Raw genomic sequence first — 25,230 nt, 5'->3', positions numbered from 1 at the left:
CATCACTGTTTTATAATCTATGTCTATTAATACCAGTATCGGATTTATATTTAGGTCAGTGTCTGCTGAATGTTGTATATGTTGCTTCTCACTTGTGGTGCCTTGTTTCCTATACACTTAGTTGTATTTTACTGTCCTTGTCATTGCCTTTGAAAAAATATTTGCATGGGATTTCCTGAAGCCTAAGATGAAAAAAATTTTTTTTCTCCAGACAAGATTTATGTTTGTTCCTACCAAATGTCTGGGTAAATATCAATCTCAAGCCACTTTAAGCTAAATTCATGGCTTAAAGTATCTTAGAGGCCAGTTTTTGTTAGGACTGCAATTCCCAATGAAGATTAGCACTTGGGTTCCTAGCACCAAGACAACTCTTCCAACAGTCCCTTGAGAATGATAGGAGGGAATATTGTTTATCCTTGTTCATTCTTATCCTGAGAGTTTAACCCTTCAGGGTCCAAGCTTTGTGTATTTATGTGTGCATGAGATGGTGGTGGAGGGGGGAGGAGAGGTCTATCACATTCCCTACCTTGTGAGCCCCGGGCTTTCACTTTTATCCCCCTTGCTCAGGGGCTTGGCCATCAACACCTCAGTTAAATTTCATAATATTTTTTTTTCCAGATAGGCGAATGCCATTAATACAAAAGTGTCTTGGGGCACATGCTTCTCCAGGCAGGGCCATCAAGTATAGTTGTTCAGGTTGTGTATTGCACACTGGTACCAAGTCTAGGAGAGGACCAGTCACCTACAGATACGTTTATTGTGAAACATTTTTGCATTTTTCTTGTAACTTTGGTTGCCAAGCTGAGGGATTGTTATATTATTATAGTTATTTTGCAGTTGATAACAGTTAAAGTGTCTCATTCTAATAAAATCAGTGTATTATGATAATTTTGTTAATAGAAGCGAAGTATCTCATTCCAACTGGGTGCTTTGCTCCGCTGCCTTTACCTTAAACTTGGTTGGGTTATCTAAGGCATTGCTTCATCTCTACGGGAGGCTCCTAGGGACCGCAGTTCTCCCCTCCTCCTCCATGGTTTTCTTGCCTAAAGCTCTTTTTTGCTTTCAGCCTCAGCTTCCACCACTGCCTGAATTCATGTTCCCATTCTGCTCATCTGCCACACATTTTTTGAGGCCCACTACATGCCCTTGTGCTGCAGGGAGCCAGGGTGCACCAGACATGGCCTCTGCTACTCGTCCAGTCTGGGGAAAATGGCAGTAAGCACAAGGAACTCACTGTGGGAAGGGCCTGATAGTGTCCTGAGACAATAGACAGAGAGAAGGGAGTGGGGAGAGCTGTGTATGGGGTCACCCTAGAGCTGGGGCAGGCATAAGAAGGCAGAACTGAGACCTGAATCAGTACCCCAGACACCAACTGACCCAACTCAGGGGAACAGAGGACACTGAGCCTTAACACGTGGTGTTTATAACATAGCTTGTAAAAAGGAAGATTTGAAGGTTTATCCAGATAAACATGCCAGAGCAGATGGTTAATTTTTTTTGTTTTTAAAGAAGACAGGAGCAAAAAAACAGATTAAAACACCAAAGTAATTGTCATCATCTAGTCCCCAGGATGAGTGCAATGGGGTAGCCGCTGCACTCGGTCTTCAGGCTAGCGGGAAACTCCAGTTCTGACAGGTATCTGCCAGAGAGTGAGTTTGCTGAGGTTAAAGTCCTCGGATCCTGGAGTAAGCCTGTGTTCGTGCTTGTCCCCACACAGGGAAGCTCTTTGTGCTGGAGTCTCAGAATGGCTCTCAGGGCCTAGAACTGGAAGCCGCTCGGCTTTCCTGCAAGAGCAGGGGCGCTCACCTGGTGTCTGCGGAAGAGCTGCGGAGGGTGGTCCATGACTGTGCCTTCTCGGTGTGCACCACGGGCTGGTTGGCGGATGGCACCCTGGGGTAAGTCAGGGGTGCTGGGGAAAGCAATCCTTCCCATTCACCCCCGCTACCCCACCAGGGCTTATGTGGGAGCTCACATAGGCTCATATTTTATTGAGGTGCCAGGATGGGCAACGTGCAATGGGCAGTAGCTTCCAGCACAATCTCGTTCTGAGTTCTCAAATAAAAACATTTTTGTGGCGTTCTGTCACAGTTTTCCCCCCCTTTGTTATTTTGAATTTCCTTTTTAAGTTATAAAAATAATACATGCTTGTAAAGAATTTCAAATACAGATATGTGTAAAGTACAAAGTGAGTTTCTCTCTTTTTCCCTGCCTCAGAGGTAATGACTCTTAACTGGTATATATCCTTTATCTCTTTTTCTCTTTGGGTATTCATCTACATACATATGAATAGGAGGACGGTATGGGCACAATTCTTTCACAGTACTCCCATTGGGAAGTGGGGTCTGTGTCCTCCCCCTTTGAATCAGGGACAGCATAGTATCGCCTTGACCGATAGAATACAGCAGGAGTGATACCATGTGACTTCTGAGGTTAGGTCGGAAAAATCCATGCCCAGAGTTCTGGGACAGTCACTTTTGAGATGTCATGTAAGACGTCTGCCTATCCTGAGCGGGCCATGCTGTGAGGAAGCCCAGGCCATAGGGAGATCCCCCACATAGGTGCCCTCACCAACAGTCCCCACTGGTCTCCCAGCCCATAGCCCGTGTTAACTGCCGGAAATGTGAGTGAAGGTGCCTCAGTGTGATTCCCGCCCCCAGCTGTTGAGTTCTGGCCAGTCTGTGAGTCTTCCCAGCTCCGGCCCTAGACTAGAGACTAGAGAGCAGAGACAAGCCACTCGGATCATGCCCTGTCTGAGTTCCTGACCCAAGGATCCTTGCGGAGAAATAATTCTTGTGGCCAAGTAGGAGAAAACTGCCCATTAGTTCTGCTAACTGCTTCTTTAGTCATACTCAGAAGAGGCAGGAGCCATTCCACTGTCTCCTTCATGCCACAGGAATGTGAAAGAGCAAAATGGGCTGCAACAACTACGTTGGCTGATAATAACCTTGAAGATGGGCTGGCAGATGGCCATAGAAAACACACACAACCAGGCTGACTTATGTCTGCTGTTGTGCCACATGTGAAGCAGCAGTTGAATAAAGAGGACAGCTAGGCTACATCCAAAGCTTTTCAGTGACTCTGGAACCATGGCCCTCTCTGCCTGATGTCTTATGTTCAGGTTCCTGAGGAGACACAAGAGGTCCTATGCATGCATGTTTCCACAGTGTAGTCAAACGTGGATGTTTTTCATGACTCTGTTATTATCGTTGCATCAGATAACCAGAGTATTTGGGAATTCTGAAGAGCCAGCTTGGAGCCAGACTTCCGTCTCCCAGGCATTACAAATCAGGACTGGGTCTTTGGAAAGGTCCATCCTCCCTAGGTTTGCTGTAAAGTGTTAGGACATATTAGTAGATCTCTGCATTGCTGAGATGATATTTCTTTGTAGCAAACATACTTACTTGATATATTTACTACACAACATATTAATACTAAAAATAAAACTATTTTAATATTTCTGTCCAATGAAGACATACAAATGGCTAACAGACACATGAAAAAATGTTCAAAATCATTAGCCATCAAGGAAATTCAAATCAAAACCACACTGAGATACCACCCTACGCCAGTTAGAATGGCAAAAATAGACAAGGCAAGAGACAACAATTGTTGGAGAGGATGTGGAGAAAGGGGATCCCTCCTACATTGTTGGTGGGAATGCAAGTTGGTACAGCCACTCTGGAAAACAGTGTGGAGGTCCCTTAAAAAGTTAAAAATTGAGCTACCCTATGATCCAGCCATTGCACTACTGGGTGTTTACCCCAAAGATACAGATGTAGTGAAGAGAAGGGCCATATGCACCCCAATGTTCATAGCAGCATTGTCCACAATAGCTACATTGTGGAAAGAGCCAAGATGCCCTTCAACAGATGACTGGATTAAGAAGCTGTGGTCCATATAGACAATGGAATATTACTCAGCTATCAGAAAGAACGAGTTCTCAACATTTGCTACAACATGGACGGCACTGGAGGAGATAATGCTAAGTGAAATAAGTCAAGCAGAGAAAGACAACTATCATATGATTTCTCTCATCTATGGAACATAAGAACTAGGATGATCAATAGGGGAAGAAAGGGATAAAGAAAGGGGGGGTAATCAGAAGGGGGAATGAAACATGAGAGACTATGGACTATGAGAAACAAACTGAGGGCCTCAGAGGGGAGGGGGGTGGGGGAATGGGATAGGCTGGTGATGGGTAGTAAGGAGGGCACGTATTGCATGGTACACTGGGTGTTATACACAACTAATGAATCATCGAGCCTTACATTGGAAACCGGGGATGTACTGTATGGTGACTAACATAATATAATTAAAAATCATTAAAAAAATATTTCTGGAATCAAGAAGTATCTGATCATCAGTATATACATTTCACTGTGGGTCTTTCCTATACAGCCATCCCCTCCTCCACACTGAAAACCAATTATTAAATGCGTGGTGCATCTTGCAAATGATAGCGTAGTATACATACAGTAGATCTGGTCTGTATGTCCATGAATTTCTATTAAGTGTACACATAAATCCAGAAGAGGATGGAGGCTTAGAGTGGTGAATACAGAATTGGGAACCACTTGCCTCCTAGAAGCTTTTGCAGATTCCCTAAAGGATGGCTGAAAACCAGCAGCAGTTTAGATAGCCTCATGGGACTAGGACAGAGATTTGAATTCAGGTTTTGTGTAGGCAGGGCCTGCAGAGTCCTTTGCTTTGGGCTGGGACTTTACAGGGCTGTACCCCAGGAGTAAGAGTAAATTGGAAGAAGCATGCAGGCCCTCATAATAGCCGCAGCATAGCTTAAAATCCTCTGGAGCCACGAATGTGGGTTGAGATAATACTGGAGGTCCAGTGTACCTCATACCTAGCAGAACTGACTTTAAAAATCCTCTCTAGAAGAGGCAACATTATCTTAAGCAATTTATTTCCACGATTTTAGAAAATATATGATTTGTCCCACCGTATAAAATAACCAGTCACATAGGAGATAAGGCAACCAGAATAAGACAGCGAACAGAAACTCTAAATATTTCCATTGGTAGATGCAGACTTTAAATAATTTTTTCAAATGTTCAAAGATACAGGAGACGAGAAGGAGAATTTTGGCAAAAGACTGAAACTATGAAAATAACCAAATGGAAACTCTAGAAGTAAAACATGCAATAAGTAAAGTTAAGAGCATAATGGATATATCTAACCGCTGATTTAAAAAGAGCCAAAGGAAAAAAAATTAATGAACTAGAAGATATTTCAGAGGAAGTATCCAGAATAAAGAACAGAAGAAAAAAAAGGATGAAAAATACAGAAGAAAAGGTCAAAGGAAGAGATGCATGTAATTGGAATTCTGAAAGAAGGAGCAAAAGCAATATGAGACTTACCTACAACTGAAGAAAAACATCCAGGCACAGATTTGAGAAGCCCTACAACACCTGAGTAGGACAGATAAATTCAGACTTGGCACATCATGGTGAAACTGGTAAGATTCAAATATAAAGGAAAAATATTAAGAGTAATAACAAGTACCTTCCAAGGAGCGACAATAAATGGACAAGGAAAGCCCCCAAGCAACTGAATGATACCTTCAAAGTGCTACAAGAAAATTATTGCCAACTTAGAATTTTATACCCAGTGAAAATATCTTCCAGTAATAAAAGTAAAATAAAGACATTTTTAGACAGACAAAAGGTGAGAAAATCCATGATATCAGACCTGCACTAAAAGAAACACTAAAGGCCAATATTCAGGCAGGAGAAAAATAATTACAGGTGGAAGGCTGGAGACCCTAAAAAAGCAATGAATGGCAAGAGTAAATATGGGGGTAAATTGAAATTATGTAATTATATAAAGCAGTAATAACAATAATACTAAACATTAAAAAATGGCACATAGGTCAGGAAGTATTTTCAGTACGCTAATACATAGTATTTTAAGTATTTTTAAGTTGTTGGAGGAGAGGGTAAAAGTAATGTTAAATATTAATGTCATAATCACTAAAAGGGTAGTAAAAGGATATATAACTTCCAGACCAATATGAAAAAGAGAATGCCAGAAAAAGATTCAAGCAATCAAAATAGGGGAAAGAAAAGAGAGAAAGAAAAAATGTGCAGAACTAATAGAAAATGGCAGATTTCAATTCAAAGAGATCTGTGATTAAATTAGATTAAAATAGACGAGATGCTCCATTTAGAAAACAAAGATTTTTTAAAATTCTATTTGCTGTTTGCCAAAGGTATTCCTAAATAAATCATGGAAGAAGAATAAATAATGGTTTGTTAAGTAGCACGTATGTAGAACTGAATGCTACCAAAGCTATAACATACTCTAACTCCTACGATGCTACGAAAGCTGTGCCTGGAGGGAAATCTAAAACATTTAGATGCTTGTGTTAGAGCAGAGAAAAGACTAAATAAAGGTCTATGAGCTAAGTGATGATCCATTTTAAGAAATCTGAAAAAGAACAGGAACAAACCCCCTCAAAAGGAAAGGCACTAATAAGAAGAGCAGCATTTTGTGAAATAAAACAAACACACACTAGAAAAGATCAACAACGTACTGGCTCTGAAACTTGAACTGATACGTGTGGCCTCAGCTGAAGCCTCACCTGTGTCTTCCTGATTGGAGGCCTTTGGGGAGAGTACTTCCCTACTGATGCTTTCAGCCGAAGATTCTAACTCAGAAAAATCTCTGCTGATTCAGAACAGACGGCAGAAAAGAATTGTTCTTTCCTATTCTTAGCCAGTCCTCCTAACACAGCGTCTTCTTTGTCTGTTTCAGGACAACCGTGTGTAACAAGGGGAGTGATGAACAGCAAATCACGAGAGCCGTTGATGTGAGAATTGAAAGCAACCCAGTTCCTGGTGGCACGTACAATGCCCTTTGTATTAAGGATGAAGGTCAGTGCCGGAGCCTTTGTCAAGGTTCTGGGGGGTGCGCACGGTGATACCATGTTACGTTGCCTTCTCCAGAGGCAGCCCCTGAGATGAGGAAGTCTTCCAAAGAAAAGCCAATAGGGCAGTGGGGCAGTGGGCAGAGACAGAAGGTAGACCAAGCAGTGTGGCAATGCTGAGCAAAGTCCACAGTGGTGGGGAGGTGGGGGGTGACCTTGGCTCAGTCCTACAGGAGCTCTCTAGAGACAGTGTAGGTCACCAGTTTTTCTGATCAGAGGTGAGAGAGCAGGGGTATTTATGCCACTGCACCTATTAGTCATTGGTTAAGGGTTGCTTCGGGGAAATGTAAATCCCCAGGCACTTCTGGTTTATGCTGTGTGCCGGCAAAGGGTGCCAATAGCCTGAGTGCCACCCTCCAACAAAGACGCAAAGACGCCCACCGGGAACCCCTGGGCGTGAAAATGGTAAAGGTATGTAGGCAATACGGGCAGACCCCTGACAGCATCTGCTGCAGTTGCTGACGCAGCTTGCCCTCCAGTCTGTCTTCAAGGTGGACCACACACGAACAAGGAAAAAATCATTTTTCCCCAAAAGGAAATTCATAGGATTTAGGAAACTGCTCCCAAGAAGGGAAATCCAGCTTCCCTCTGTTAAATCAGCTGAGTGGCAAGAAGACAAGCATAAAGGAGTCTCCAGGGCGGCATTTCGTGTGCACTGAAATCAGTATACCTTCATCATCCGAAACACATGCTGTTGAAAGGGAACGTACATGCAAATGGAGAGAAAGCCAGCTGCTTACTCTCAGTCCTAGAAATCGGTATAAGTACTGCATGGCTGCACACTGGTCTCATCTGGAAATTTTTAAGAAATACTGATTCCTGGGGCGCCTGAGTGGCTCAGTCGTTAAGCGTCTGCCTTTGGCTTAGGGTGTGATCCTGGGGTCCTGGGATCGAGCCCCGCATCAGGCTTCTCCGCTGGGAGCCTGCTTCTCCCTCTCCCACTCCCCCCGCTTGTGTTCCCTCTCTCGCTGGCTGTCTCTCTCTGTCAAATAAATAAATAAAATATAAAAAAAAAAAAAAGAAAGAAAGAAAAGAAATATTGATTCCTTGGTGCTAGCCCTAGAGATTCGGTATCAATGTTCTGGGCATTAGGGTTTTTTTAAGGCTCGTCAGTGATTTTAACACATAGCACAGTTTGAGAACTACTTTTTTTAATACAGAGTTTCCCAAACCTCTCTGACGATGAGAAATACCAAATGAACTCATAAGAAATGCAGACCCTCAGGCTGTATCCCAGAGGCATCAAATCCTGATCTCCAGGGAGGGGGTCAGAGCAGTTGGGAAATCAGAGAGCCAGGTGAACCCCAAGGCCCTGGCTGGTGCTTGTTAGATACTTATCAGTGACAAGCATCTCTGCTGCGATGGGGACTTCCTCCAGAAAGACTTCCTTTGTTCATTGCTGTGGACGAGTGTGTTGGGACAGTCTCCTGATATCTGGCCAGTTGAGCTACTGAATGATGTGGCGAGAACAATATCCATGGTTTGTTTTTCAAAACCACGTAAGTAAATTAAAATGATCCTTTGAATCCCAAACACAGGCAGAAGTTCAGATCCCTGAGAGAGACAGGGCAGAGCCAGAAGAAAAGGAGCAGGGTCTTCGTTCTTCAGTGATCTCAATGAATATGTGGGGCTTCGGAGTCTTCTCTTTCCCTGCTGAACAAGGGGTATCACTTAGCTGTCGCTATGTAACATATAACCCCAAAATGTAGTGGCTTAAAACAACTATGTATTTAGTTCACTATTTTTTGGATCAGCAGTGTCTGTTTTTCTGCTGGTCTTGGCTGGGCTCACCCCTGCGTCTACAGTCAGCCGCTGGCTAGGTGGCCTTGCTTCTGGGAGTTGGTGGCTGTTGGCTGGGGGGCTGGGGGCCGCTGAGCTATATGTTCATCGTCGTCCAACAGCATAGTCTGGGTTTTCCACCTCACTGGCCTTCAGACAGGTTGTGTCTATGCAAGGATGTGCTCCTTTTGCCCACAGTTGTAGTGTATGAAGCCAGGGGTTGGAAGCATCCGTTCACATCCTGTAGGGCCCAAGCTCAAAGCCATAACCGCGACTCCAGAACTGGGTTCTTGCCAAACTGATACAGTGTGCCTTCTGATATACAGAATCAGACAAACACAACTGCAGCTCAGTGGCAGTCCTGCCGAAAACGCATACCTTGGATCTCTACTCAGGAGGAAACATGAGCCAAACTCAAATTAAGAAATATTCTACAAAATGACTTTTAAAAATGTCTAGGATGAGAAAGGTGAAGCAACTCTTCTAGATTAAAATAGACTAAAAAGACTTGACAATAAAATGCAAAATGTAACCTGTGATCGGGGATTATATCCTGGACCAGAAAAAAAATAGCTATAATTGATAAAATCTGAATATGGACTATAAATTAGAGAATAGTTAAATAACTGTACTGCAGTCCTGTAAGAGAATATCTTTGTTCTTGGAAATGTGTACCAAGGTTCTAGGGACGAGGAGACATCACTACAACTTACTCTTGAATGTTTCAGAAAGAATTACAGGTATAGATACACATATGTATTCGTATGTATGTATATATACGTATATATATTTGTCTCTGTATAAACAGATATCTATATCATCCGTCTATCTAGAGAGAGAGAGAGAGAGAGACGAATGGTAAAGCAAATGGGCAAAATGAAAACACATCGGTGAATCTGGATAAATGGTTTTATGGGAAATCCTTATTCTTAAAAATTTCCTGAAATTCTGAAATTATATAAAAATGAAAAACTTCTGACAAAAAATGGTCCACATATTGTTTGTACATATCGTTTATACATATTGTACAAATAGTCTACATGTTGTTTTTCTCCAAAAACAACGACAGGAAAAACAAAAACAAAACCACTCTGAATCATGGGAACCAACAAGGGAAGCCAGTCCTTGACAGCTGTCAACCTGTGTGAGGAGCGATGCCGCTGCATGTGGCTCCTTAGTGTCAGAGTGCTCCAGAGCCCGGCCCCCCAGAGCGGTTTGCCTGAGCCTGGCCTGGCCTCCCTTCCCCTCCAGGTCAGTGTGGATGAGCTCATCTGGGGAAGATGGGAGTGTTGGTCCTGCAGGCTTCATTTATGAGGAGGCTTCAGGTGGGCCATGAAGGGGACTCAGGGATGCATGCTGAGAGGAGATTAGGGCTGGAGGGTTGCTCTCTCGTGAGCATTCCAGAAAAGCAGGGTGGCTTGCCCAAAGTCACCCAGAGAGAACGCTGTCCCTGTGGAGCCTGGAAACCGCTCCCACACAGCCCTCGCCCTACTCAGTGGAGCCAGTGCTTTTCCTCAGTGGAGCCTTTGTTGGCCGCGCAGTCAACAAGGGAAATGTGTGTCCTGAAGGAAGGTGTGGTGCCTCCGCAGAGGCCGAGGAGAACAGGCGGTTCCTTGGGGTTCCGCGGCAGTGTAGGTGAGGTCTGGCTCAGCGTCCGCACCAGGGCAGTGTCATCTCCCGAGGTGGCCTTTTTCCCGATGATGCTTCATGGCCCTTAGTTCTGTGCTGCTGCTTCTCTTAGGCAAGACGGGAAGAATGAAGCGTGTTAACTCCAAAAATGGCAGAAGTTTGCCTCATAAAGAGCCCAGAAGGAAAACAGAGCCTGTGGAATATCCAGGCAGCTTCCTTCCTGTGTTTCTTTTTTGAAATAAAGCTCATCATGAATGTAGACTTTTCTCATTTTCCTTCCAGTATTTTTGTTTCACTGACAGTGAATTTCCAGCCCTGTGGTGATCTCAGACTAATAAGTGAAGTTATTTTTAACCAGCTGGATGCTGATGAAATAAGCTGCCTCCGCTTGGGTTCTCTGGCTTTGCCTCTCTTGGCGGCTTGTCTGTGGGGTCAACAGCACGGGGTCTGGAGGCTTCGCGTGTCCTCTTGCCTTCTCCCTGTTGCACCCCCAAGGCTCCATGTCAGGTGTGCTTCTGTTCCAGCCTGGCCCTGGCTGCGCTTTCGCACCAGCCCACCTCACCTGCTTAGCACTGCGAGCCACTTTCCCTGCATGCTTTCCTGTTGCCTGTATTTCCCTAAAAACAGAAAAGGAATTATTCCCTTCCTTCATGTCATCAAGTAGAGAGCTGGATGCTCACCTTTCTGAGAGCAATCAGGAATTTGTGAGCACAGCCAGTTCCCAAGTCTGCCTAGAGGAGGCCCTGTGCCTCAGGATTGACTCTGGGGAAATTCTCCCACTGCTTTGAGGAGACTGGAACCCATTAACTGAATGTTTTGAACAGCTGGTAGAACCGATCTACTTCAGGTTCTTCCGAGGGAGCGTGGAAGGCTCTGAGCTTATTAGCATTAACCTGCTATTTATTGGCCATTTGTTTATTTATTTGTCCAGGGTAATGCAAAGTCTAGTGCCCAGACTTGTGGGGGGGGGACTCACCCCACCCTCGCGGAGCTGACAGTGTATAAAGATAGGTAAGAAACGAACGTGTTTAGGAGAGTAATCAGGGAGATTCTGAGGTGGTGGCAGTTGAGGTGGAGTTGGAAGGAGTTGGTTTTGTAGGGATAATGGTTAGGGAAGGGAAGAGAGGACATTGCACACAGAGAGAACGGGAGGAGCAGTGGCTAGAAGCGTAGATCCCAGCGGCTCCAGGGAGACCAGTTCTGGGAGAGCCTTGTACTAGTGCTTCAGGGAGTGAATTGGGTTCAGAGCATCCCTGCGGGCAGAACTGAAGTGGCTGCAGAAGGCAGCCCAAATAATCCCCACTGCAAGAAGCAGTGATGCCTCCTCCTATGTCACCCACACCCCCCAGGCCTAGACAGCATCGGGTCTGTTTTCCCAAGACCAAGGTCTTCTATTCCAAAAAGTGGGCGAGAACAGTCCTGACACACAAACAGCCAGTTCCCAGAGATGCTAGGTGTCTGGGCAGCCAGAGAAAAAGTGCCAATGGGTCCTTAGCCCCTGGGGCAGGTAACGGTGATGTCTCAGGTCACACCAACAATCTGGACAGACTTCTCCACCTCCCTGCTACTCAGAAGACCTGCGGCTGCACTCTGAACCCGTTGGCGCATTTAGGGAGCCTGTGCTTGGCTTTCTTGTATGCGCTGGGAGGAGGAGCCCGAAGTCTGCCTCACAGACACACCCGTGGGCTCCCAGAGCTGAGCACTCCAGCGGCAGCTTTGTTCTCTTTGTTCATGGTCCTTAACTATGTACTGTCCCACAACAGCTCCATGAGAGTCACTTCGTGACCATCTGTCACTCGCTTTCCTAGAGAGTGTTCTCATGGGACTCAGAGCTCTGCAGAAAGAGGACCTAGAGCCAGGTGTGCTGCAGGTAGAGCAGAGGCCACACAAACATTTACAGGATATCCTCAGAGGGGTTTGCAGTACCTCTCTAAATCCCCCGGCTCGTACAGGCCCAGAGAGTTATCAGCTGCCCAATCCATGGTTAGCAGCGATTAGAGTATGGATCCTTCTCGCTCTAACGCCCAGGTTTTCTGCCCTGTCACGCAGTATGCCATGGGAACCAGCAGCTTCCTTGGCCCTCCACAGGGGCAGTTGCTGCCCAGGCAGCCCACCCGGCCTTGCAGAGTGGCAATGGGTGGGCAGTCCTCCTCTCAGAACCAGATCCCTGTCTAGTGTTTGCTTGGGGCCTCCAGGTTCCAGGTGCACTTCTGTTAATGCTTTAAAAGGATTGATAATGTAGATTCCCTGCCCTTCACGTCTCATTTTCCATTGGTAAAGATGAGGTGAGAGAAAGTTCGGGCTGTGGAGAGGATCCCGAGCGCCAGAGGCAAGAGGGCCGGGGTCACCCCTCTGTGTGGCCAGAATCCCATCGCCTGTGATGGCGAGTATTTACTCCAGCATGCTCCCTCCTTGGGAGGCTGCAGTCAAAGCCACCAGGATTTCTGACTCCTGTGCAGTTCGGTTGCAGAGCTGCTTCCTTCTTTCTCCTGGGCACCTCTCTATATCCATCAAGGCCTGACCTGCCTCAGTTTACTCAATAGTAAGGTCATTTAAAGGCCTGTCTTCCCAGATGTGGGGACTCAGATCTACACAGCTAGCTCTCTTTTGGGCAACTCATCAACTTACAGCAACATTTGGACTCTTGACATTTCCCTGCGGTAAAGCATACATGAGCATTCCTCTCCGTTTGTAGGGGCCAAGAGTTTCAGGTGTCCTTTACAGATAAAAATGTTTTGGTTTTTTAATTTTTTTAAAAAATTTTTAAAAAAAATTTAAGTCACCTCTATACCTAACGTGGGGCTTGAACTTACAGACCCGAGATCAAGAGTTGCACACTCCACCGACTGAGACAGCCAGGCGCCCCTACAGAAAAAAAAGTGTTCAATGGAAGGAGCAGCACTCATGCATGACTTCACCCGTAGGAGGGCCTGGGTTGATGCAGCTGTGGCAAGGGAGGTGGTCAGAGCTGGGGGCCACGCAGGCCTTGGAGAAGAGTCAAAACTGCCCGAACTACCTTTTACACCCAAACTGTGAATGGTGTCACCTTGGGGCAGTGGAAAGGGCTGATCTAGGGGAAGAGATGTTTTCACCTTCTGCTTTTAACACTACTGTACTGAGTGATCACAAAAGAGAGAGAGGAGGAAGGAAGGGAAAAAGTTGATGAGGGAGGGAGAAGGGAAGGAAGAAATAGCAAATAAAATGAAGTGAGAGCTATGACATGGAAAATCTTCCAAGACATATTATACGGATCTCAGAATGTGTATAGCATGACCTAATTGATGTTGTTTAAAAATGTATTTTGTACAGGAAAGTGCTTAGTGTGTTTGAGGAACAGTGTACCTCGATTATTCAAGTGACAGAGGGGTGGCCCAAGGTAGGGCTGGACAGGTGGGGCAAAGAGCTAGCTATGCAGGGTAAGAACATGGGGCTGAGTTTTAAGGGGAAATGGGAAACCATTTTTTAAAAACTTCTGAAGATCATTTTGGCTGCTAGTGTGCAGTCCAACAGGAAATCAGAAACCTCCAAACATTGTGCAAAGTGCTCTGAGCCCTCTGTTTATGACAAGAAGGTTAATTGGAACTAAAGCATGTTGTATTCAAGGGAAGCAACACCTCGAACACAGCAGGGCACAGTGGTTAGACCTGTGGGCTCTGTACCCAGAATCCCTGGGTTTAAATCTTGGCTCTATTACTTACCTGCCTTGGAAATCACATTAGTATTCACGATGTAGAGATGTGGAGCGGACAGAATAGGACAATGCAAGTAAATCACTTAGCCCAGTGCCTGGCACAGGGTCAGACCTAGCAAATACAAGCAGTGACGGCTTAGTATCTAGTTGCACACAAATTCTAACAATACAAGGTGACAGTGGCATGGTTTCTTCACCTTGATGTCACACTGTTTCTAATAAAGCAACCCCTAATTTCTTTCAAAAACATTGAACAAAATTTAATATGCATATACCATACAGCCAAGCAACTCCATGCCAAGGTATTGACCCAAGAGAAACATATGACCACACAAAAGTGGGTGTACAAATGTTCATAACAACTTTATCATAAAAGCCAAAAACCGGAAGCAACCGAAACGTCCATCTGCTGGTGAATGGATCAAAAAATTATGGTACATCCATATCATGGGTTATTATTTGGCAATGAAAAGAATGAACTAGGGCACCTGGGTGGCTCAGTCACTTAGGTGTCTGCTTTCGGCTCAGGTCATGATCTCCGAGTCCTGGGATCGAGCTGTGAGCTGCGTTGGGCTCCCTGCTCAGTTGTGAGCCTGCTTCTGCCTCTCCCCGCCCCTTCCTGCTGCTTGTACTCTGTCTTGCTTGCACTCCCTCTCTCTCAAATAAATAAAATTTTTATTTCAAAAGAAAAGAAAAGAACTATTAGTACACGTAAAACATTGATGAATGACATTATGCTAACCTTAAAAAGCCAAACATAAAAGGTTATATACTATATTATTCCATTTGAATGAAATTCCAGAAAAGGCAAAACTACCAGTGACAGAAAGTAGAACAGTGGTTGCTTGGGTTGGGGTTTGGGAGGGCGTCCAAAGCCAGGAGCAAGGAGGAAGTAGTTTAGGAGTGCTGTTCTACACCTTAATTGTGGTGGTGGTTACACAATTGTATATATTTACCAAAAACTATTAAGCTGTACACTTAACATTGGCAAGTTTTATTTATATAAATAATGTTTAATAAAACAAAAAAGAACAAGAAAAAATATTGAGCAGCTTTAGAATTCCAAAATGTTTTCTTTCCAGAGCTTTCTTGCCTATACTATCCCCTTTAATTCTCAGGGCTATAGTGTGGGGAGGGTATTATCATTCTTTGTATTCAGGTGACACAGCTGAAGAACAGAGAGGTTTGAGGCATTGTTTTCAGTCACACAGCTCCTGGAAGGCGCATGTGAGCGCTCTCACCCAAACACATTCCTGTTCCTGCTCTTCCAGGCTCTGTGCAGCAGGTCCTGAGGGCCAGTCAAGCCTGATGCCTCCATCACCACTTCTGCTGGCGCTGAGGCTGCGGCTCTAATCTGGACTTGGCATGTGCTTCAGAGTTTTGATTCAGGAAGAGAATATTAAGAGCTACCACCCGCTGTAGCACCACTGTGTTACCTGTGTTCACTTGTTTAACACTCCCAACAACCCCACGGAAAGTTACTATTGTTATTTTACAGATGAGGAAACTGCAGTGAGGTTAAGTAACTTGCCAGTCACACAGCTAGCAGGTAGGGGAGCAAGGAGTCAAACCCAGACTCTAAAGGATTTTGTTCTCTGAGGCATTCTTCTTTTTACCCTGGAACAGCTCATCTTCTCTGGGACTGCTGTTCCAGCTGGGAGGTGCGGTGCTTATACGAGGTGGCCCTGCCTGCCAGTTTCCCCAGGACAGTTTGCGTTTACGCTTATTGTCCCACTGTAATTATTAACAGGCTTCCCTCTCATTTTTATAAGTGCCTTAATATGGATAATAAATTATATGGTCACCCTAGCTTTTATCAGGATAGGCTTGAATTAGAAGAAAATTCTCCCTGGGAACTCTCTTTACCAAAAGGGGAGTGTGTGTGAACGGCAGAAGAGCTCTGCGTGGATCTGGGCTTTACCCTGCTCATCACAGAGGGTCGTTGTTGGAGCCCAGATAACCTGACAGATCCAGAAATGCAGCCATGCCCAGAGCGGGGCGAGGGGATCCTTCCAACACATCCTCTGCTATAACCATCCGAACTTAAACTGGTTATTTGGTACTCTCACCGGCCAAAGCCTGACCCCTGGAGTTTGTATCCCTCTGTGTTCCAACTCTGCTGGCTTTTTCTCACCTTGAACCTAGCCTCTGTCACTGACCACTGCTGCCATATCAACAGTGGGAAACAAGGGCCCGTATCTGTTCTGATCTTCTTATGAACCAATTTGTTTTGCCCTTCCTCGTGGCCACAGATGGCACTCAGTTCCTGTTCGGCCATCGTGTGCTTGGCTATATTTGGTTAGAGGGAACTGGGCATTCAATTACCATCGTGACTTGACGAATGATTCCAAAGACCATCAGTCTCTGTTTGCTTGGGAAATGGGACTCATTTTTATTTATGTCCCCACGAAGTTCCAGGCATGTAGTGGACATTTAATTCTGGTAAAAACCTTATAAGATAGGTGTCATTAGCTCCATGTTACATTTTTAATATATTCCCCGATTATAAACATGAATGGGTGGTCACTGTAGTGGAAAGTCTAAAGAAAATTAAAATCATGTATAATCAGTCTGCCCTGAAATAAGTACTTCAGCATCAGTCCTGCTTACCCTGCATTTTTAGTCACCAAATTGGGATTTTATGGATAATACCTAGGTGTGCAGTCTGTTTTTTCACTCGGTAATATGTATCTTCCCATGATGCTGAATGTGCTCCGAAGGATAGTTTTTTTAATGGCTATTGTGACAATCCAGCATATGAATGTAATGTAAATTAGACATTCTCCTGTCATTAGACATTTTGGTAGTTTTGTGGTTTTCGTTATAATAAACAATACTGTGATTGAACATCCTCATACATATATCTCTCTGTCCACCTTTAACTATTTTAGCCTCTGTTTATAATTACAGTGTACTGAGAGCTATGTGTCAGAGGATGCCCTAAGACCTCATCTACTGTGTGCTGCATCAGACATGGTCAACTACCTGCACAGCGAGAGTCCCCGTCCCCTTCCTTCAACAGTACCGTCCTCCACCCAAGAGCCTGTTGTTAGTATTTACCAGCATGCCATGGTCAATTAGGGGAATAAACAAGCAGGGAAGAATTACAAGAAAAACAAAAGGTGTCAACATTTCAAAAGAGAGGGAATCCCTTTAAGGTGTCAGAACAAATGAAACTGTTTGAAACTGTTCAGAAAATAATTCATATTCTCATTGAGCAGCTGGTCCATATCCCTTTAGGTACCATCTCATCTCACTCCTCCCCTTCATGGCCCTAAGCTTCCTCTACATTCATGGTCTCAACAATCTCACTTCCCATTGCTCCATCTCTCTGTCCACTGCTTTCTGGCTTCTGTCTGATCACACAAGTGAAAGTGTGCTCACCGAGGTTTCTGGTAGCTTCCCTGTGGGTAACTGTAGTGGCTGCTTCTCAGCCAGCATTGTGCTTGCTGTTTCTGCAGCCTTAAGTACTTCACCACACCTTGGCCCTTGAAACATGCTCTCCCTTTGACTTCCGTTGGCTTTTCTTCCTCTCTGTCTGGCTGCAGTGGTGACCCGTGTGAACTCTTCATTCTCCACTCACCTCCTGGGGCTCTCACCTGGGCCCTCATCTCCCCCAACTCAACACTTCAGTGGCTCCAGTTTTCATCTAAATGCTCATTAATCTGGGGCACCTGGGAGCCTCAGTCAGTTGGGGGTCTGCCTTCGGCTCAGGTCATGATCTCAGGGTCCTGGGATAAGCCCCACGTCAAGGGAGCCTGGTTCTCCCTCTCCCTCTGCCACTCCCCTTGCTTGTGCTTTTTTTTCTCTCTCTCTCTCAAATAAATAAATAAAATCTTTTTTAAAAAAGTCATTATCTTAAGCCTAGGTCTCCCCACTAAGCCCCAGATTCCATACACACTGCTACTTAAGGATGCTTCTCTTAGAACCTCAAACTCTACCAGTCCTGCACTGTGCTCATATCCCTTAACCTGCTTAACCCCTCCCTTGCCCCATCCTCTCCTTTACTCCCACAACTTTTCAATTATAAGTGCTGCAAAAAACTTCCTGCTCAGTATCTCCCAGATCCACCTGGTTCTTGCCTTCTGCACCTCACTTCAGCTGCTGGCCTGTTCTCCTGGGCATCTCAAATGGCCTCCTAACTGGGCCTTCAGTTTCCAGGGTGTTTTCTCAATCCGTTCTCTACCCTGCAACAGTTCTCCTTCTAAGGTGCCAAGGGGACTGTGTTATTTCCTGTTTTTAATTGTCCCCCCTTCGTCACTGGATAAATTCTAGACTTCCTCCCTGGCTTACAAAGGTCTCCCATAAACTCATGCCTGCCTACCTCCCTTGTACTTTATGCTTCAGTTTTACTAACTTCTTGCCATTCCTCAAATAATGAGAAAGGTTCAGATATCAAAACACATTTTAAAGCTATAGTAAACAAAATCGTTTGGCACTGTAGAAAAACACAAGTAGATAAGCGCTTCAATGCAAAAAGCTGGAAGTACCAAAACACACCTAATGTGCCTAAGTTGGTTTTTTTTTTAAAGATTGTATTTATTTGCCAGAGAGAGAGAGAAGAAAAGCACAAGTAGGGGGTGTGACAGGCAGAGGGAGCGGTAGGCTCCCCGCCAAGCAGGGAGCTCAATGGGGGGCTCCATCCCAGGGTCTTGGGACCATGACCAAGCAGAAGGTAGCCACTCAACCAACTGAGCCACCCAGTCCCCCCTAAGTATAAGTTTATAGTGAGCTGGGTGGTGAGACTTCCAGTCAGTGGGAGAAGGATGGGTGGATTGATAGTACTAAGTGATTGGTTAAGAATTTGGGAAGATAAGACAATGCATTGTTATACTGATATGTGGAGATCTCTTATAGATTGATAGGGTGAAGACCATAATAGAGAAATACTTTTAAGAAATACAACTGGTCAATAAATATTCAACTCTTCTTACCAATTCAAAGATATGCATGTTAGTATAAGAAATCACCTTTTTTGGCTCATGAAGTTGTCAAAGTATACAAAGATGGTAGTCCCTAATGTGCTGAGGAGAAATAGGCAAGTTTATATACCACCAAGGGTATAGACTCTTAAACATTCATATTCAACTTCACACAAACCATCAGAAGGTTTAAAAATACAAGTGCCTTTCGCCCATCAATTCTACTTTGAGTATTTTGCTCTAAGTGAATTAGTACGGATAAGTCCAAAAGTATGTTACAAAGATGTTCATTACTTAGTAGGGAAAATTGGAAACAAAGTTAATGTCTTAGCAACTGGGGAGTCCATTATGGTAAATCCCTAAAATGGAATAATATATAGTCATTTACAAGTAAATTCAAATAATACAAATATTTGGGCACCTGGGTGGCTCAGTCAGTCAAAGGTCCGACTCTTGATTTCAGCTCAGGTCATGACCTCAGGGTTGTGAGACTGAGCCCTGCGTTGGGCTCTGTGCTGGGCGTGGAGCCTGCTTAAATTTCTCTCTCTCTCAACCACAGGGAAGGGAGGGAAAACTGAATGGAAAGAAATCAGAGAGGGAGACAAACCATGAGAGACTTTGGATTCCAGGAAACAAACTGAGGGCTACAGAAGGGAGAGGGTGGGGGGACGGGGTAGCCAGGTGATGGGTATTAAGGAGGGCACATGTGGTGCTGAACACTGGGTGTTATACACAACTAGTGAATTGTTGAACATTACATCAAAAAATAATGATGTACTATATGTTGGCTAACTAAACATAATAATAAAAATTATATTAAATTTTTAAAAACAAGATTCTCTTCCTCTCCCTCTGCCCATCCCCACTCACCCCTCTCTCCCACTCTAAAAAACAACAGGGATGCCTGGATGGCTCAGCCAGTTAAGTGTCTGCCTTCGGCTCAGGTCATGATCCCAGGGTTCTGGGATCGAGTCCCTCATCAAGCTCCTTGCTCAACAGGAAGCCTGCTTCTCCCTCTGACTGCCTCTCTCTCTCTGACAAATAAGTAAAACCTTAAAAAACAAGAACAACAAATGATACACAGATTTGTTGATGGGGGAAAATATCACAATATAATGTTAAATTAACGAACTACAAAACAAAGCAGTTATATCATCGTGTGGCAAAATATCGTGTTTATGCGTGTGTGTGCGAAAAACTGAAAACAAAACCCATGTTGACAGTGGTTATCATTGGTGAAATTCAAGGAGAATTTTTATTTTTCCTGTGGTATGCTTTCCCTGTGGGTTTTTCAAGTTTCCTGGCTTATGTAAGAAATACCTATATTGATAATTTTAAAACTTTTACCATGAAAATTTTCAAGCAAACACAGAAGTAGCAAGAATAGTATCACAAATCCCCATGTGCCCTCACCCAGCTTCAATTGTCAATATTTTGCCAATTTGATTTCATCTTTTTCCCCAGTGTTTTTCTCCCATTGAGATTTTTTTTTTCTCCTATTGAAATTTTTTAAAGCAAATGCTGGACACTGTAAATTTTATTCTAGAACGTTTAAAAGTTATTTTCTATGAAGGGGAAACTCAGGAACTAGCATCATGTAGATTCCATGTCACAGTCATTGATTTGAATTGATTGACTGACACAGAATTTAACTGCATATGAATTGCCCACATGCTTATTGTACGTCCAGGGTAGAAAGTCTGCAAGTTGGAAACCACTGTCTTCAGTCATGGATCCTTGTCAAACGCAGTTCCCCTTGGGAGAGGTTGTGAGTAATTTTCACCCATTTATACCTCATGCTGAATAAATTGCAGGTTTTCTGAAGGGGGGATATTTTACAAATTAACTTATTTCATGGAGGTATAATTTATACCAGCAAAGTGCACAGATCTTAAGTTTGATGAGTGTTGGCAAATGTATACACCTGTGTAATCAATACCCAGTCAAGATAAGGAACATTACCCCGGAAGGTTCCCCAGAACCCTTTTCCAAAGATCCTCTGCCCCTCTTCATTCCAACAGAGCCAAGGCAATCTCTGTTCTGATTCCCATCACCATATATTAGTTCTGCCTGTTTTTGAGTCTAAGTTTTTATCTAGAGTACTACTTCTCCAAGAATGGTCCCCGGACCAGTAGTATTAACATCACTTGGGAACTTGTTATAAATGCAAATTCTTGGGCCCTAAATATGACTTACTACTGAGTTAGAAACTCAAAAACACAGCAGTCTCTGTGAGAGGGTGTGTGTGTGTGTGTGTGTGTGTGTGTGTGTGTGTGTGTTACAAGCCTTTGGGTGATTCTGATTAGGTTCAAGTTTGAGGAGCACTGATATGCAGAGCCTGGGAACTAACAATAAGATTGGACAGAACAGGGGGAGCAGTGCTGGTTGTGTATGGGGTGAGTAGGGTGGGAGGGAGCTGGGCAGGTGGACACAAAAGACAGCTTCTTCACACAGCTTAGATAACACCAAAAAGAAGGAGGAAAGGTCAAGCGTTTGTGACAGAATGCCTTCATCTTGGTTTTGCGAAGTAATTATGAGGGTCTGTAGGCTGAAAATTTCTCAGAAGAAAAGCATCAACTTTCATGTAAGTTCTAAATTCTGTGGAAAATGGTTATCAGAAGCTGTAATTGGCAAATGAGTCATTTATTAATATTATTTTCTAGACAAGAACTTCCATAAAATCTCTTTTTTTGGAAAGAAAAATAACAGAAATTGCTCTTTACGTTGAAATTGCTGAAACCCAGCTTTAGGGTCTGAGAAATTCACAAACTACAGTCTCTACCAGCAGGATAATTGAGAAGTAGCAGTGAAGGCTGCCCAAATGTAAGTTTCCCTAAAGAGAATAGGATCTAGGTCTATAGCCAGCTGTTTTCCAGAACTCCCTTGTGAGATTTAAGATGGGAAGGTTCATGAGAGTAACTAATTCAAGATGAGCCTGGACATGAGTGGTGTTTTTGGCACACCCTTGGTTATGTTAACACATGGAACTGTTGTCCTGAAGTTTTTGGAATCACACCACCTAAGAAGCCATGTGTTTCCTGTCTTGGACATTTGTGGGAAATTCAGAAATACATGGTATGTGTACGCAGACTCTCAGGAGTGTGATTGTGGTTTTCCCGAGCCAGGTTCTGCCTGTGCTGTTCTGGAAATTCACTGTGAGGGAGAAAGTGCCATGAATGTGGTAGGGTGTGAATCTGGCCTGAGGTTCCCCTTCATCTACTCTCAGAACAGTGACTCTACTCCCGGAGTTTCCTTCCAAGGAGCTGGTGTTGTGTCCCACAGATAGAGCTGGGTGAGACTGATGGTATTTACCAGTCTGGTGATAGTGTTTGACGAAGAGCCTCCAGTTTCCCAGAATTAGGTCCTGGTAAGAGGAGAGAAAATTAGGGTGTCCAGCATGAGCTCTAGCCAGCTGAGGATGGTGGAGGGAGAGATGGAGCCTGTTGGCCCTGACGTGCTAGCAGGAAGTCAGGCCAGCCTTGCTTGACTGAGGCTTTGGTCCATTCTTCTCAGGATGCCCTGCTCGGACTGAGTGACGACACCTCTTTGCTCAGTGGGGGCAGCCCTGGATTTGTGGCAACTGCAGATGGCTGCCTGTCCCTACTTGCCCCGTACATGAGGCAAACACTTGATCTCTTGGGCTACGCAGTCCAGATGGTTTGGGTTAAAATGCAGCACTCCGCGCTAACTTCTCTGAAATGCAGACACCCCGTTTTTTCACCCAGAATCTCTTGTGTTAAAGAACATGCATAGCAATGACTGTCCTTGAGAAAGTGCTACCAAAGTTGCAAGCTGACAGGCCAATCGGAGTGGCTTAAGGCACAAGTTCTGTGTTCTATTTTCATCTTTTTCTTAGCATATTTTCGTTTTTTAAACAATGTTCTTCTTAGATGATTTGACTACATATAGACTAAAAGCTTTCCTTTCCAGCATAAAACTAGAAGAGGAAATTCAAATTAAAAATTATTTCCTTTTTTTGAAAAGAAAAAACAAAAACATCACCACATCACTTGGATGCAAAAATTCCACTTCTAGAAGGTTATCCTAATAAAGTATGTACCAAAATGTACATATGAGCTGTTCATTTTGTAGCATTGTTTATAATAGTGAAAGCTTAGAATCAGCAAAATGTCTGTGCAATGACTAAATAATGTACTGTAGGATAGCCTTTCAAAAGATTGAGGTAATTTATGGTACTTATGTAAAAACAGCTTTAGAACATCAGGGAAAAAAACAGACTTCTAGTTTCTAGCCTAGCATGTAAGGAAAGAAATTAAATCAATAATTAATAACCTTGCCAAACAGAGAGCACCAGACCCAGATGAGTTCACTGGAGATTCTACCAAACATTTAAGGAAGAAATTATATACCAGTGGTTAAGGCCTCTCTTCCAGAAGTTAGAAGCAGAGGGAATACTTCCTAACACCTTCTACGAGGCCAGCATTTACCCTCATACCAAAATGAGACAAAGTCATTACAAGAAAGTAAAACTACAGACTGATAACTAATGAACATAAATGTAAAAACCCTCAACCAAACATGAGCAATTTGAACCTAGTGATATATAAAAAAGAATTATACACCAGAACCAAGTGGGATTTATCCCAGGTGTGCAAGGCTGGGGCAACATTCAAAAATCAATTAATATAACCCATGACATCAACAGGCTAATGAAGAAAAAACGTGTGATCTATTGATAGGTACAGAAAAACATTTGAAAACACCAATACCCATTCATAATAAAATTTAGCCAGGTAGGAACAGAGGAGAACTGCTTCAACTGTATAAAGAACATCTACCAAAAACCTAGAGCTAACATTGAACTTAATGGTGGGAAATTTGAAGCTTTCCAATGAAGATATTTATACTTTTTTTTTTTTGTTACGTTAGTCACCATACAGTATATCCCTAGTTTTTGATGTAAAGTTCCATGATTCATTATACTTTAAATTTATTCTGTCTGTCACCACCTGAGAGGATGCAGTAGGGGGCACGCTTCCGACCACAGCCGGAGCACCCCCGGCGTTCGCTGGGGCTGGAAGTCTGATCTTTGGCCTAGGCCCCAGCTCTGTGACTGCTAGCCTCTTCCCTCCGCTAACACCAGTGAAAGCGTTACTCCACATGACAGCTCTGTGTTTGGGTCTGCCCCACAGACCTCTGAATCCAAGGATCTCACATGAGCTAGACCCCAGGGCTCCCACCGATGCGGGAGCAGGAAGGCTTTGTTCTCCCCTCCTCACCTTAGGGGCTTCCTTGCTGGCTGAAGTCTTGGGTTTTTCATAAGAAATTTGCAAGTTTTAACACAAACCAATCTACGGTCATTCCTAAAAGGCTCATTTCCAGTAAGAAAATATGTACCAGTAAAAACATTCTCACGAGAGAATTAGAACAGGGGGGTTAAAAGGAAACCTGGGCCCCATCCCCCTAAAGTGACTCTCGGGGCCAGCTTGAGGGCACAGCATTTGCGGAAGTTCCAGGGAGTGGCAGGGGCTCTTCTCCATCTTAAGATCCAAGCGTGGGGCTCACCCACAGAGTGAACCCAAATGAAAACTGCAGACTTGGGTGATAATGAGGTGTCAATGTAGGTTCACAGCTTGTGAGAGAAGTGCCGTGCAGCTCTGCCGTGGGATGTTCCTAACAGGGCAGACTGTGTGTGTATGGAGACAGGGGACATATAGGAATTCTCTGTACTTTCCACTCAGTTGTGTTGTGAACCTAAAACTGCTCTGAAAAAATAGGTTTTTTTTTAAAAAAGCAGGTATCAGTAATGCATATGATATAATCTTATTTATGTTAAAAACCACACACACACACACACACACACACACACACACACACACACGGAACTATACCCGTCTAAGGACGCCTGGGTGGCTCAGTTGGTTAAGTGTCTGCCTTCAGCTCAGGTCATGATCTCAGGGTCGTGGGATTGAGCCCCGAGTCAGGCTCCCTGCTCAGCGGGGAGCCTGCTTGTTCCCTCTCATTCTCCCTCTGTGGTTTCCCTCTCTCTCTCTCTCTCTCAAATAAATAAATAAAATCTTGAAAAATTTTTTTTAAAAAAAGAACTGCGCTTACCTAAGTCTGTATGTCTGTTGGTGCGTGTCTATACCTATGTCTGTTTGTGTGTGTAGACCAAACCGGTAGCAGCGTCGCCCTCAGAGCTGAGCCTGGGGGAAGGGAGAGGCACCTTCTGCGGCACTTCAGTCTGTAGCCTCTCAGCTTCTCGGCGTAGAGTACCCGTTCTCGTAGTAAGGAAGACAAAAAGGAGC

The 25,230-nt window shown here is 44.1% G+C and overlaps 1 protein-coding gene across 1 annotated transcript in view; it reads left to right on the top strand.

Moving 5' to 3' along the window:
• Positions 1-25,230, top strand: part of SUSD5 (sushi domain containing 5) — a 68,332-nt gene that overhangs the window by 20,102 nt on the left and 23,000 nt on the right. Inside the window, exons 3-4 of the mRNA XM_026496606.3 lie at positions 1,718-1,895; positions 6,769-6,887. Of these exons, the coding sequence (XP_026352391.2) occupies positions 1,718-1,895; positions 6,769-6,887 (297 nt within the window). The remainder of the gene's footprint in view (positions 1-1,717; positions 1,896-6,768; positions 6,888-25,230) is intronic.

Source organism: Ursus arctos, unplaced genomic scaffold, assembly GCF_023065955.2.
Source record: "Ursus arctos isolate Adak ecotype North America unplaced genomic scaffold, UrsArc2.0 scaffold_20, whole genome shotgun sequence".
In the NCBI taxonomy this organism is placed as follows: domain Eukaryota; kingdom Metazoa; phylum Chordata; class Mammalia; order Carnivora; family Ursidae; genus Ursus; species Ursus arctos.
The sequence above is the reverse complement of the archived record's forward strand: the minus strand, read 5'-3'. Positions and strand labels throughout refer to the sequence as shown.